This window comes from Schistocerca americana, chromosome 2 (genome assembly GCF_021461395.2).
Source record: "Schistocerca americana isolate TAMUIC-IGC-003095 chromosome 2, iqSchAmer2.1, whole genome shotgun sequence".
Classification (NCBI taxonomy): domain Eukaryota; kingdom Metazoa; phylum Arthropoda; class Insecta; order Orthoptera; family Acrididae; genus Schistocerca; species Schistocerca americana.
The window spans coordinates 607,080,099-607,095,485 of NC_060120.1; the positions used below are offsets into that span (position 1 = coordinate 607,080,099).

At 38.6% G+C, this 15,387-nt stretch overlaps 1 protein-coding gene across 7 annotated transcripts in view; it reads left to right on the forward strand.

The window, feature by feature from the left end:
• The window catches only part of LOC124596570 (patronin), a 397,221-nt gene that overhangs the window by 200,651 nt on the left and 181,183 nt on the right, over window positions 1–15,387 (forward strand). For all 7 annotated transcript variants that reach the window (XM_047135757.1, XM_047135758.1, XM_047135759.1 and 4 more), the window contains exon 5: window positions 10,766–11,016. In XM_047135757.1, the coding sequence (XP_046991713.1) occupies window positions 10,766–11,016 (251 nt within the window). The remainder of the gene's footprint in view (window positions 1–10,765; window positions 11,017–15,387) is intronic.

A 15,387-nucleotide genomic window follows, 5' to 3' on the forward strand; every position in this document is an offset into this window, starting at 1 on the left:
TTTTCTATTTTTCATTTATTTCCTTCCTGTCACATTAAATCTAGAAGAATCTTGAAAAGCTTGATAAAGTTTTATTTTGATGGATCATCAGTTTGGAATAGGTGACTTTTTTCCTTCTTCCCTCCTATGTTTTCTAATGGTGAGGGTGAAATTGTACATTATGTATAGGAATATTTGTTTTAGTTGCTTTTGTTCAAGTCTTTGGAAGTAATAGCTCAAAAAGGTTTGGTGTACCTGTAGCAGCATGAACATGTAATTATGTAGTTTTTAGTGTGTTTAGTGAAACTCTTCCAAATGAAATAATAATCTTAGACTTGCATGGGTATTTCTTTTGCCACTAATAGTGTCTGTGCACAGGATATTATTCTGTATATTGTGAAGTCTATGAATTCTGGCATGTATTTCTGTGTACAAAATTGAGGAATTGTGTGTATTACTTCTGTTGCATGGCAACTTTCTCTCCTTTTGTTTGTGTGGTGTGCTCCTGAGGAAATAAAGTAAATTTATGCAGTTAAAAAGTTAGAAAAATGTTGACATTTGTTGGGAGTCAGGATGTATACCGCAATGGTACACAATTTGAAATCCTAGCTTTCAAATACTCTGAGCTAAAAGTTAGCTGTTAAAAATGTGATCATTTACGTAGTCGCAGATGAATCATCCACGCAAACTGTATTCTCACATTTCTTACAATGATACTGCACGTCAGTAAAACATTGCTACTGTTGTAGCGATAACATTGATTGTTATTCTTTTATATATGTTTATTGTCCATCATTGAAAGATCAAGAGGAGGCTAAACCCTTAGACACACAGGTGGACAGTTTGATATCCCATGATTTCAGTACTGTGTAGAAATGATGACCATCATTGTTTGCCTTCTTGCAAGAAGGTGGGTGCTATCAACATAATGAACTGTTCCTGTGTTTAGGAAATAAATTCCAAATCTTTATGTATTTTTCCAACTATTCAGTACATGTTACTGACAGTATAAAAAGATAGAATTTGTGTGTAGATTGAGGAGCACATGTGCATTTTATGTGAAACAAGAATTCAAATTTTTTGTAAATGCATCCTTAGGGTGTGGTCCATTGCAGTGTTGTACAGCTATTAAGTATGCAGTAGCATAATCAATTTGATAATGCTGTGTGATTATTTCTGATGTGGTGGTAAAATCAGGATGCCATTTCGCTAGAGTGTTTCGGCTGTGATGGTATTTGAGTAGTAGACACAATGCTAATGTACTCGATAAAACTAAGGGTATTGTAAGATCTTTAAACTACTATACAGAGATTTCTAATAATGTGACACTTCTCGCGTACACAAACTGCAACCTTTGTAGTTGTTTGTGATTTCTATAATAGTGGCATGGTATGTATTTTGACTACTATTCCTTTCCACACCTCTTTTCAACAATGTTCTCTCTCACCCCTCCACCCCCCTTCCCGCCTCCCCCTCCCCAGAAAAAATCATATCACCCATCCCCATCACATGCCCCTACACCACCACACTCCTCCTTCACAGACAGGGCCCTTAGACCTGGATCCCCCACCCCTGCCAATCCCCATCACTGCCCCCTCTGCACCCCTCCCTCCTGCTTATGATCACATCACTTACCCTTCTACCACAATCCCTCATGGACCCCACCTCATTCCACTTCCATTTCATACCTCTTGCCAGTCAGCTCCAACTGTCACCTGTCTTCTGTTGCACACCTGCAGTGCAGCAAGTTATGTATGTAGCTTTTTCTGTGTTTTCTTAGTAGTATATTTCTTAACTTCAGTGTGTGTTGTTCTATTTAAGAAGTTTAATCTCATGTTTTTGTAACCATATGGTGTAGAGTCAGAGTATCAGTAGCACAGTTGTAATTTCTTCTGAACAGCTAGCTACTCACTTCATAAAGCATCACCTTCCATTTGTGATACGTCCGAAAGGTAGCAAGTTTTATATCTAGGTTTCTGTATGTGCTGTTAAGAGTTAATTTTTAAGTTAGTAATACAATGTGTGTAGGATGTGGGCATACTGTGTGTGTATACAGGTACAGCTGGCCACAGTTCATGAACAGCTGAATGTGCTTTTAGCTACAGTCAGTCATTTACAGGCTGCTGCCTTGGAGTGTAATGGTGGCGGAGAATCTGGCACATCACTTGGGGCACATCAGGTGTAGCTTTTTTCTTTGCTGCTGAGGCACCTCCTGGTGTACCTGATGCAGTGGAACTGCCCTCTTGGGCAGGATGAGTGGTGGGTGGTAACACGTTCGTGTCGCTCTAGGCAGAGGGCCAATGGGAAGACTGGCTATCTGGCATTGCCATTCACCCTGTGAGTGGACAGGTGGCTGCTCCTTCGGCAGGGTTCAAGCAGGCACACGGTGGCAGGCATTTGCTTGTTAGAAGGAGCTCCGTTATTTGCAGTATGGAGTTCCTTAGGGAAATAGCGTTTAGAGCTGGAAAGAAAGCCAATGTTTGTTCTGAATGTCTGCTGGGTGGCCTCATCAGAGATGTAAAGAAGACCTTGCCAGCTATTGAGCATGCAGGGTGCAGTCTTCTGGAAGTTGTGGCTCGTGTCTGCACCAACAACACATGTCGCTTGGGTTCTGAGGCCATCCTGAGCTCATAGAGGCAGCTGGCAGATGTGATGAAGGCTGCTGGCCTCGTGTGTTGTGTTCAAGCAGAGGTCACAATTTGCAGCATTGTTTCCACAGTTGATCAGGGTCATTTGGTTAGGAGCTGAGTGGAGGGTCTCAACCAAAGGCTTCATCAACACTGTGATAGACTTGGCTGCAGGTTACTGGACCTGCATTATGTGGTGGGAAAATGTAAGAATTATCTGGATAGGTCAGGGGTGCAGTACATAAAGGAAGCTCCTAGTAGTGTAGGGATTATCAGGATAGGTCAGGGGTGCAGTACATAAAGGAAGCTCCTAGTGGGATAACAGAGTACTGGTGGTGTACACATGCATGTTTTCTAGGCTAGATGGTTGTTTTAGGTACTCTAATGAATACTAACCAGATGACAAACAGATAGCAAAATCGGACTGTGTTAGAGTAATGACACTTTGACTGTCAGAATTTTATCAGTAAATTGTTGGAGTATTCTTAATAAAGTTCTCAAACGTACTGCCCTCCCAAAATTTTTTGTGCTCATATTATTGTCAGGACTGATAGTTGGCTGAAATATGAAGTAGAAATCCCTAGAGATATACAGTGATTCATGGAGTGTATATCGAAAAGACATATTAGATGTCATAGAAGGGGGAGTGTTTATTGCAGTTGACAAAAATATTCTCTCTTGAGGTTGAATATGAATTTGGCAGTGAAGTTGTCTGGTCACGTATAATAGGTGTAGATGAATTCTGGTTGGATATGTTTACCAGCCATCCGATTCCACTGTGACAGTTTGAGTCATATCAAGCAAATTTGTGGTCTTTAGTGCGGAAATACCCAGATCATGCAATATTACTTGGAGGCAACTTCAACGTAACGAGTATAGACTCGGTCAGCTTTGGATTTGTTGGACAGGGTACATACAGAAAGTCTTGCAAAGTTCGTGTGAGCATGTTTTCTGAAAACTATCTTGAGGCTAGTTTGACAGCCTACACACAGTGGAAATATTTGAGACCACATAGCTACAAAAAGGCTTGACCTAATCAACAGTGTCAGCACAGAGACAGGGATTAGTGATCATGATACCATCCTAGCGACTATGGTTACTGAAGCTAATAAATCAATCCAGAAGACTAGGAGAGTAATTCTTTTAGAAAGAGCAGATAAGCAGTTCTTAGCATCACAATTTAGACAATGAATTGACACCATATAGTTCCTGCATAATGGATGTAGAGGAATTAGGGCAAAGTTTAAATGGATTGAAAATTGTGCTCTGGAGAAGAATGTACTGAATAAGTTGATTAAGGATAGAAAAGACCCATTGTTGTTTAACAACAAAATTCAGAAAATGCCTAGGAAGCAAAGACAGTTCTCTCTCATTCAAACAAGAACACTCAAATGACGATAGGCAAAAGTTTGTAGAAATTTGCATATCCATAAAAATATTGATATGCAAAGCATACAGCTACTACCACTGCCAAGAAGACCAAGAAAATTCTTGTCCCATCTGAAATTGCTAAGCTAAGGGTTCTATCCAGTCACTTGTTGACCAGTTTGGTGTGGCATCAAAAGACAGCTGAACAAAAGCCAAAGTTTCAAATTTCTCATTTAAGAAATCATTCACACAAGAGCACTGTATAAACACTCTCATTTGATCACCACACAGATTCCCATATGGAGGGCATAATAATAAGCATCCCAGGTGTAGAGAAACAACTGAAAGAATCCAAAAGCAAATAAGTGTCCAGTTTGGTTTTGCAAAGAGTACTCTATGACATTTGCTCCTTACCTAGCTTGCATGTATTGCAAATCTCTCACCCAGCACATAGTCCCAAGTGACTGGAAAAAGCACAGGTGACTCCTATATGTAACAAGAATAAAAGAACTGATGCACAAAATCACAGAACAATGTTCTTAACACAGGTTTGCTGCAGAATTCTTGAACATATTTTCAGTTTGAATGTAACAAATTTCCTTGAGATGGGAAAGCTTATGTCCATAAATTAGCATGGTTTTAGAAAGCTTAGCTTGTCTGTATCTCAGTTTTCCCTTTTCTCACTTGTTGTTGTCGTTGTCTTGAGTCCAGAGGCTGTTTTGATGCAGCTTTCCATGCTATTCTATCCTGTGCAAGCTTCTTCATCTGCTTAGTGTACTCTCTCGTGGTCTCCATCTAAGAGCTTTACCCTTCACACTGCCCTCCAATACTAACTTGATTCCTTGATGCCTTAGAACATGTCCTACCAACCGATCCCTTCTTCTAGTCAAGGTGTGCCACAAATTTCTCTTCTCCCTAATTCTATTCAATACCTCCTCATTAATTATGTGATCTACCCATCTAATCTTCATCATTCTTCTGTAGCACCACATTTCAAAAGCTTCTATTCTCTTCTTGTCCAAACTATTTATCGTCCATGTTTCACTCTCATACATGGCTACAGTCCATACAAATACTTTCAGAAACGACTTCTGACACTTAAATCTATACTCAGTATCAACAAATTTCTCTTCTTCAGAAACGCTTTCCTTGTCATTGCCAGTCTGCATTTTACATCCTCTCTACTTCGACCATCGTCAGTTATTTTGCTCCACAAATATCAAAACTCATTTACTACTTTAAGTGTCTCATTTCCTAATCTAATTCCCTCAGCATCACCTGATTTAATTCGACTACATTCTATGGTCTTCATTTTGCTTTTGTTGGTGTTCATCTTACATCCTCCTTTCAAGACACTGTCCATCCTGTTCAACTGCTCTTCCATGTCCTTTGCTGTCTCTGACAGAATTACAATGTCATCGGCGAACCTCAAGGTTTTTATTTCTTCTCCATGGATTTTAATACCTACTCCGAACTTTTCTTTTGTTTCCTTCACTGCTTGCTCAATATACATATTGAATAACATCGGGGAGAGGCTACAACCCTGTCTCACTCCCTTCCCAACCACTGCTTCCCTTTCGTGTCCCTCGACTCTTATAACTGCCATGTGGTTTCTGTACAAATTGTAAATAGCCTTTTACTCCCTGTATTTGATCCTTGCCACCTTCAGAATTTGAAAGGGAGTATTCCAGTCAACATTGTCAAACCCTTTCTCTAAGTCTATAAATGCTAGAAAGATAGGTTTTGCCTTTCTTTAATTTATCTTCTAAGATAAATGATAGGGTAAGTATTGTCACATGATATCCTGTGAATAAAGGCAGTAGGGCAAAAAGTAGATTTCATATTCCTAGATTTCCTAAAAGCATTTGACGTGGTGTCCCACTGCAAGCTGTTAATGAAGATTCCAGCATACAGAATAGGTTCCCAGACATAAGAGTGTCTCGAAAACTTCTTAAGCAACAGAACCCAGTACATTTTCCTTGATGGCAAGTGGTCATCAGAGCCCCAAAAGCTCCTCCTCCTCCTGTTCATCAGAGACAAGGGTCTCATCAAGAGTGCCCCAGGGCACTATTTCCATTTTCTATATTCATAAATGACCTGGCAGATAGGTAAGCAGCAGTCTGTGGCGGTTTTCTGATGATGCTGAGGTGTACGGGAAAGTGTAGTCATTGAATAAGTGTAGGAGGATGCACGATGACTTAGACAAAATTTCTGGTTGGTGTGATGAATAGCAGCTATCTCTAAAAGCAGAAAAATGCAGATGAGTGGGAAAAACAAACGCATGTTGTTTGCATACAGCATTAGTAGTGTCTTGCTTGACACAGGCATGTTGATTGAAATATGTGGGTGTAATACTGTGAAGCGATATGAAATGGAATGAGTATGTAATGATTGTAGTTGGGAGAATTTTAGGATTGCGTGTATCATTGGTAAAGGCGAGTGCATATGGGCCCATGCACATGTACAGTTTAATCGCGCGTGTACTTCTCCTGCTTCTGGCTACAAAAGTGTGGCTGTTAGCCTTATAAGCAAGCAGCAAGATGCTACCCGGAAAAATTTTACTGGCGCGTGCAAGCTGCCATATTCACTGGGAGCAAACCGGGGAATCTGCCCCGGGTTGCAATTTCATTCAAGCATTAATCACCTTGCAGAACAATGTTGTTGTTTTTGTCAGTTTGCTGAAGAAATATGGCATTATTAATCTTTTTGGCTGAGGCAGTCAAGTTATTTGAAACGAAGTGTTTAATTCCACACTATTGACTAGTTTCAGCTATTCGCTGCATTTCATTTTCATCTTCTAGCACATATGGCATTATGCCATAATAAAGAACCAAAATGAGATAATACAGTACTGGTACTCCAAGAAAATTCACAACCTAATCTGAACATACGAATGTACACTTTAAGCCAAATTACGCATTTTAGTGTGGTTTACAAAATTCCTCTGATGTCTTGTTTCTTTTATGACGTGATTTAAGATCTTTTAATGTTTTACACATACAAACATATGAGCTTTGTGTGTCGTCGTAGCTGCACAAGCGCGGTGACGCCAGTTATCTGGTGCTCTCTGGCAACTGTTGAAATGAACCTTTTTCTAACAGGTCGCAGGAAAATATTGCGAATGATTAATTGAAAAGCGTTACTTTCAAAGTAAATTTTCTTTTACGCAAGATGACCTAAGTGCGAGAATGTGCGATGAATTTCTTAAATAACGGAGCATTTGACTCTAATTTAAGAATCAACTATTTGAGGACAACCATTCAGAAAAAATTTCGAGCCCAGAAGATCGGACATTTATGTCGGAATTAAAATTTCTACTGTCACATTTGTGTGATATATCTTAAAGTGTAACACGCGCAGAAAAGATCAACATTATACGTGAAAGTTTAGCTTCTCTTGCAGCTTAATAGTCATCAAGACCAATATTATATGTGAAAGCTCTGCTTTTCTTGTACCAGCACTATGCATATTAATTTACACCGTTAACTTCTCCTGTTTGTGTGTACGCGCTACTTAACAGTGATAATGCTACTGGATGACTACGTCGCATATCCTAAGCTATGAATATCCACTGCATCGGCTGGTGAGATGAAGTGACATGAGGTATGACTGGCTTACAAAAGCACATCCCAATCTCGATTTCAATGTTTCGGGAAGTAACGTGCATTGTTTGGTGGAATTCAAATTAATACTTTCGTAATATGAAAATAAGCAGTGTACATTATCTTTTTTTCTGAGTTTCATTTTCTGAATGGCTGAGAAATTCTACGCTGATGTATAAAACCATACCATTCAAAGGATTGATAAGTCTTACAGTTCTGAGGAAAAATGTAATGTCACTTAACAAGGAAAAAGTGTATTTTCACCCGGGAGAAAGTGTGTTTTTTAACTGGGAAATCTTTGAATTTTTTTTTTTTTCTTTGTCCACGTTTACACTTTGATACAGGACATGAGTGCGACTTATTCTTGAGTACGACTTTACTATTCGGGATCTGCGTCAGGTCAGGTTAAAGAAAGACATTGAAGCAGTTAGGAAGTTGGCTGTTAGATTTGTTACTGGTAGGTTCAGACAACATGCAAGTATTACGGATGTGTTTTAGGAACTCAAATGGGAATCCCTGGAGTGAAGGCTATGTTCATTTAGAGGAACAACATTGGAAAAAATTGAGAGAACTGACTTGTGAAGCTGACTGCAGAATGATCCTAGTGCCACCAATGTACATTTCACATAACTGCCACAAATATGAATCAGGGCTTGTACAGTGGCATATAGACAGTCATTTTTCCCTTGCTGTATTTGTGAGTGAGGCAGGAAAGGAAGAAGTAACTAGTAGTGGTTTGGCTACACTCCCCCCACACCCTGTCTGGTGACTTACAGAATGTATATGTAGCTGTAGAACTCACCTCTTGGCACTCAATTCACTTGTGGCCACTCAACTGCCCAGTTACAACTCCCCCCCCCCCTGCTCCCTTGTCATGATCGGCTGTTTAGGGCAAGTGCTGATGATACTTCTGACTGAATGAAAAGTACTTTTGCTGGAAGTCATTGTTCAGCTTTTTGTTATAATCATCAGCATCATCATCATACCTCTGTTACATTTGCAATGTTGATGAGATTTATATATCCACAGTTCAAATTAGGGAAGATACTGACTGACGAGAGAGAGTGGGGGGGGGAGTATTCTATAGAGGTACAGAAACATCCAGTAAACTTGAGCTCTGAAATGCGTAAGATCTATGAACTGGTCAGTAGAAGAAATGTGCTTCATGGTAGTAAAGATTATCAAAGTGCTCATAGCTCTTAAGTTGTGTTTTTTAGAACACATCTCAAAATATAGAATATTTTTTTAAAAATCCTGTAAATATGTAATGGTATGTTCTTTCTCAGTAGTGCAGGACTAGTATGCAGTTGTTGAACTGATTTTGACTTTCCCTTTAATTCTTCTTCTCCTCTCTCTCTCTCTCTCTCTCTCTCTCTCTCTCTCTCTCTCCCTCTCTCTCTCCTTTTTTTAATCATCCGATAATTTGTAAGGCTTTTCTGTGTGTGTGCCAATGTTAGGAGAGCACAGAAAGGAAGTGGTGAATAATGGAAGATTTAATCAACAAAATATGATTAAAACGCTGTCTACCCTGACATGTATCTGATTCCCATCAGAAGCTCAGAAATAGAACTAAAGGGGTCAGTCTTTGACCTCATATGAAAAGTTGTTGCCAATCAATGTAAGATAACACTTTCCACAAAATGGAAGAAAATAGCTAGTTGCAGATATTTATTGCACATACAGCCATATGATATAAGCATACTAGTTTAAATTACATCCCTAGGGCTCTCTTACTGCCACAGATATTTCAGTTTGTGCATATTGGTACTAGCTCTTGCAAAGGTGTCAGAGGAAGATGGAAGCAATATGGACTGTGGTGTGATGATATAATAGTCATAATTTTTCAATATATTTACAAGAACAATGCTTATTTCAAAACATTACCATCGCTCTCTGCATCACATTCCGTATTTGTGTGTTTGTGTATGTGTGTGTGAGTGTGTGTGTGTGTGTGTGTGTGTGTGTGTGTGTGTGTGTGTGTGTGTGTGCTACAATTAAAGAAAGTATTAACAAAGCAACACCAGCTGTTGTGAAATATGAGAGAGAGAATTTGGTGATTCTGAGTGTAATGTGGAATGGTCTGTAATTGCTGATTATGTTTTGACTTTTGTAAGACACAATTTTATTGCAGTCATTGCAGGATTTAAACAGTCAACTATGTATTAGACTACATGGGCCTCACTTACCATATGTGTTAGGTTCGTGGCAATCTTGTTTGTGCTTCTTGATAAGATTGAAAGGAGCTGTGAAGGAATTTGATATGATTCAGTGCACATTTGTTCACCAACAAATCTTCATTGTAATCTAAATTATTTAATAACTTTTGAAAATACCATTCTAAGTGCTGGATTGTTTTGTATATTTTCCATGTTTGAGGACAGGCCGGCTAGTAAATTTTTGATCAGATACTTACGAAGTCTTAGAATAGTGTATGTGGTTTGGGGCAAATGGAGTTTCTCCTACAGGTATCGAAACGTGTGTGCGATCGTCCTGTGGATAGAACATCATTGCAGGCATGCCATCATCTCGTCACAAAAACAGTTCGGAAGGTGGCTGGTTGGGACGATACTGGTGATGATCAGGTTCCTTGTCCAAGTTGTGTTTGTGCCTTCAACCAATGCTTGGCTCTCACCTCCCAAAAGGAGCAGCTTCTGGCCCCTGGGGAGGTAGTCTGACACTTGTCTTATCACATTGTGTTTGCATGGCTTTGATTTGCATGGTCTTTCTCTTATTTTCATCCTTAATGTGTTTTCCTGCGGAGCACTTGGACTGCATCTGAGTCACTTCTTTGAAAAGATAGTCAAAGTATGGTGAAATCATTGTCAGTTTAATTTGAGTTGCTGTATTTCCCAAGTATTATTATATCTCACAATCATCTGCATGTCCGTAGTTGGTATATAATTGGCATGACCATAATGAGCAGTTTAAAACTCTCTGATAACTGAATTTTCTTCTTCTTTTATGTTACTCAGGAATGTAAAACCACCACCACCACCACAGATAAACTTGCCATGTTACATATAATTGTCTCTTGTACATTTTGTGCATGTCAAGATATTTCTTGTTTAGCTATCAGATTGTTTGCATGAATAAGTGAGCTTTTAAACAGCATTTCTTATTAAACTATTGCTTATTTTAATTTTTGCCTTGAAATTGTGAATGACTTTGTGTTTTTTTAATTGTGTGCAGGGTGAACACCAACATGTGCCAGAATTTCCCCCTGTTAGAGAACTGAAGGATTTGTGTGATGGTGTGAGTCTGGCAGGATTAGTGTCATTCTATTGTCCTGAAGAACTACCATGGTCAGATATTGTGGTTAGCTCCTTACCAAAGATATCTGATTCAGTCCAGAACTTGATGCTTGTATACAACTTCTGCAGTCGATGTTTACCAAGCTCTGTATTCCATATGATGCCAGAGGATGTCACGTACTTGCAAGCGTAAGTAAACAGTACTGCAGTCACTTCAGAGTAGGGTAGTAGTTATTAGTACGTTACCTGTACACCATTGTGGTATGGGTTTACTTGACTGACTTTGAGCAAATATAATTTGGCAGCTTTTTGATTTATATTTGTTTTACGATTAATGTATCACTGTCTTGTTGAAATTAAAGTTGTGTTCATTGCTGTTGAATCGTACAAGTAGCCACTATTATTTTACTTATTACTTTAGTTTTAGTTGGTTAGTTTATTTTATTATTTTAGTTAGTTTAGGGAGGAAAAGGGGGGGAGGGAGGGAGGGAAGGAAGGAGGGAGGGAGGGAGGGAGGGAGGGAGAGAGAGAGAGAGAGAGAGAGAGAGAGAGAGAGAGAGAGAGAGAGAGAGAGAGGGGGGGGGGGGGGATGTATTAAATGAAAATAATTGTCAAATTCAAAACTATAGTCGAAAGTTTAAACTTTACTGAAGCAAGACTGTTTACTTATATGACTGAAATAGCTGATGATACCAAAACCAGCAATAACACAAAAGATTTGATACAGTCAATCTCTTGGGACTACACACCAGAAAAGAAGTGTTAAAGTTCTGAAGAAGTAGAAAAGTTATCTTAATTTGTTGGGGAAAATCCCCATGCAAGGTGAATTGAGAATAGAATTTGGTCTTTGACACAGTTGCAGCATAATTTGACACAGAATGTTTTTCAGTATGTGCAATGATGGAACAGTCTTCATCAGAACTTTAGTATTAATCATCTAACATAATGTATATAGTGTTAGCAGATTATTTGGTACATCCCCTTTTGACATCCTCCCAATGTGAAAATACTTTTTGCAATTGAAGCAGCCTTAGTACTTTGTAAATGAAGCAATCTTAGTAAGTCATACTGGAAGGATCTTAACAGATTTCACAATGGCATTAATCACAAAGATGATAAGCATCTGCGGTCTGAAGTGCATGGTACCATGTGAAGTGGTTTCTTCTCTTACCAGTTGTGTAAGGGGGTGGGGTGGGGAGGTTGATGATCACTGAAGTGAAGTGCCTCTGTATGCAATAATTAGTCCAATCCTAACTTCATGATCCCTACAGGACCCATATGTGGGGAACAGAATAATATTTTTTGTTTCCAATAGCTTCTGGATGCAATACTTTACCAACAGCTGTATGTATTGTAGAAATTTATTTTATTTTATGAACTTCGATGTGCTACCAGTTACGGCATTACATTGATGTCATCTTCAGGCCCCACTTGTGATAGTCGTAAAATTGCTAGACACGGAAGGAGCCATATAACTGGATCCGTGAATCAAATTGTCCTGCAACAGCTCTTGGTGGCCAGGCGACACAGACTGAGAGCGTTGTTTAGTTGTGTTTTGTAGCAACAGTATGCCAGCCTCAATTTTATTAAATTGTTTAATCACTACCTAAGTACATCACCTCTGCTTTCATTGAAACACAGGTGCTTGTTTCTTTTTATTGCTGTGTGGTATGTAAGAGTAGCCTGTGATCACTTACATTAATTCTAAGTCCCCCACCGTCCATTGCTGAAATGCCAACTTACATTGTGAATAATCTGTACATTACAAAATCAGCTTGATAATATCTTTGGCATTATGGTTTCTGACAGACCATGTGTCTGATCAATGACAGTCGTTTGCATGTTTGTGACTTTTTGGCTGAAAATGCTCTGCTTTCATTGCATAAAATAATGCCATAATTCCTTGTGGTAGGACATACATTTATCCTGCCTGAAAAAGCTTTAAAATAAATTGAGGTGGTGATCATTATAAAGGCTGCAACTCTTAATTACCGATAAGGAAAACATAAACATCTTTATTGGGCTGTAATAGAAAATAAATTTTGAGGCTACTGAAATGGATGAGTAGAAGCTGCAGCACTGTAAGAGAATCATGATAAAAAGTATGAAATCTGCAAACTGTGTCATGAAAAGTAAAGCTAACTAAGACCGTGAAGCTAAAATCCTACTAAAATGCAGCAAACACTAGACTGCAATTGCTTCATTGTCACCAGTGATGAAGAAACATTAGTATAAAGACTTGATTAAACATTTTATAAAAATGTAGGAAGATTCAATCAAAAACAAAAATTCATCTTTTCTGTAAAAACTGTTTAACCAATGAACTTTAGCAAGTAATTTACTACTAAGTCAGATGTAGGGGACTTAGTTGAACACTTTAATGAATTAATCATTTAACAGTGGTGAGTAAAATAAAGAATGGTACATTGGTTGCATGTTACTTCCTTTATTGGAGGTTGTAAAATATAGAAATTTTCTGAAGGAAATTTTGTCTCGGAACAGAATAAATTTACAGTTTAGTTGTTTATTCATTCAAGATGTACTAGATATCATGTGACAGTAAAAAGTAAAGGAAAGCCATATGGCATGCATGGCTGGGAGACTCCATAGGGCATTTAGCTACCTAATTGGAAAGGCTTTCCCCATCCTTCACACCTGCAGGCACTGTCCCTTCACGAAATAAGAGCTGTGTTCATGAGTCTATCTGTTAAATGTAAGTGACTGTGACGGTACGTGTGTGCGTGTGCACACGCCATTCCGTGTACGTGTGCTCGTTGTCATGTTCGTGTCGGGGATGATGATGATGATGATGATGATGATGATGATAAGGGAGAGGGTGAAACCCAGTGCCAGCATATAGCATACTCGTCTCGAAGAGCATCAAGGGGGGCCACTGAACGTAACATCTATAAATGTGTTTCCATGTTACTACTGAAAAATCTATTGTGTACCTTAAATTATTGTAAAATTTGTTTTGCCTGTAGTTGTTTGTCAATAATTTGAAAATGGAAATTGAAATATGAAACTCAAATACTCTATTGCTAATTAATGTTGATTTTGTTCCCTGCAGAAGAGGGAAATATACGCGATAAGCGAGTCCTCATTCATGCAAAGAATGTATTAAGTTTTGTTTGCTGGTTACTTTTGCCGAACGTGTAGTTAAAAACTCTTTATTCGTATGTTAGCCATCATTGAAGTTACTTGAGTAGGTTAGAGGACAAACACAATAAATGCCAATAAGGTTACATAAACAGATGTCGTATTTTCTTCTGGGAAAGCTAACAAGAGATTTCTGTGAATGACCAAACATCTTTTTCAGAACGGTTGTTAACCATTGAGAAAAATGTTAACCTCATTTTGGAGAGGAGAAAGAAAACAACTCGTATACTATTTCCTTTCGGTCGTCTAAACATTTTCACTGACAAAGTTCAGTGATGAAACAACCAATTTATACTAAGTTTTTGTGTATAGTGTGCATATGTATTAAGAGTAGGATTACCATAATCCTCATTCACAAATCCAGGACAAATGCATAGTAGCAGTTAAATATAGCATTATAATTTGTTTTATAATGTCAACTGTACTTTTGTGATGCTTGTACAAAGTCAAGATGTTTAACATTTTCTCGCTGCAGATTTATGCATGGAAGTCAGAATAACTGGCGTTTATTGTATTATACGAATGTGAAGACTGGCCATTGTTGTTGTTGTTGTTGTTGTTGTTGTGGTCTTTAGTCCTGAGACTGGTTTGATGCAACTCTCCATGCTACTCTATCCTTCATCTTTCAGTACCTACTGCAACCTACATCCTTCTCAATCTGCTTAGTGTATTCATCTCTTGGTCTCCCTCTACGATTTTTACCCTCCCACACTGCCCTCCAATACTAAATTGGTGATCCCTTGATGCCTCAACACATGTCCTACCAACCAATCCCTTGTTCTAGTCAAGTTGTGCCACAAATTCCTCTTCTCCCCAATTCTATTCAATATCTCCTCATTAGTTATGTGATCTACCCATCTAATCTTCAGCATTCTTCTGTAGCACCACATTTCGAAAGCTTCTATTCTCTTCTTGTCCAAACTATTTATCGTCCACGTTTCACTTCCATACAGGGCTACACTCCATACAAATACTTTCAGAAAGGACTTCCTGACACTTAAATCAATACTTGATGTTAACAAATTTCTCTTCTTCAGAAACGCTTTCCTTGTCATCGCCAGTCTACATTTTACATCCTCTCTACTTCGACCATCGTCAGTTATTTTGCTCCACAAATATCAAAACTCATTTACTACTTTAAGCGCCTCATTTCCTAATCCAATTCCCTCAGCATCACCTGATTTAATTTGACTACATTCTATGGTCTTCATTTTGCTTTTGTTGGTATTCATCTTACATCCTCCTTTCAAGACACTGTCCATCCTGTTCAACTGCTCTTCCAGGTCCTTTGCTGTCTCTGACAGAATTACAATGTCGTAGGCAAACCTCAAAGTTTTTATTTCTTCTCCATGGATTTTAATTCCAATTCCTAATTTTTCTTTTGTTTCCTTTACTGCTTGC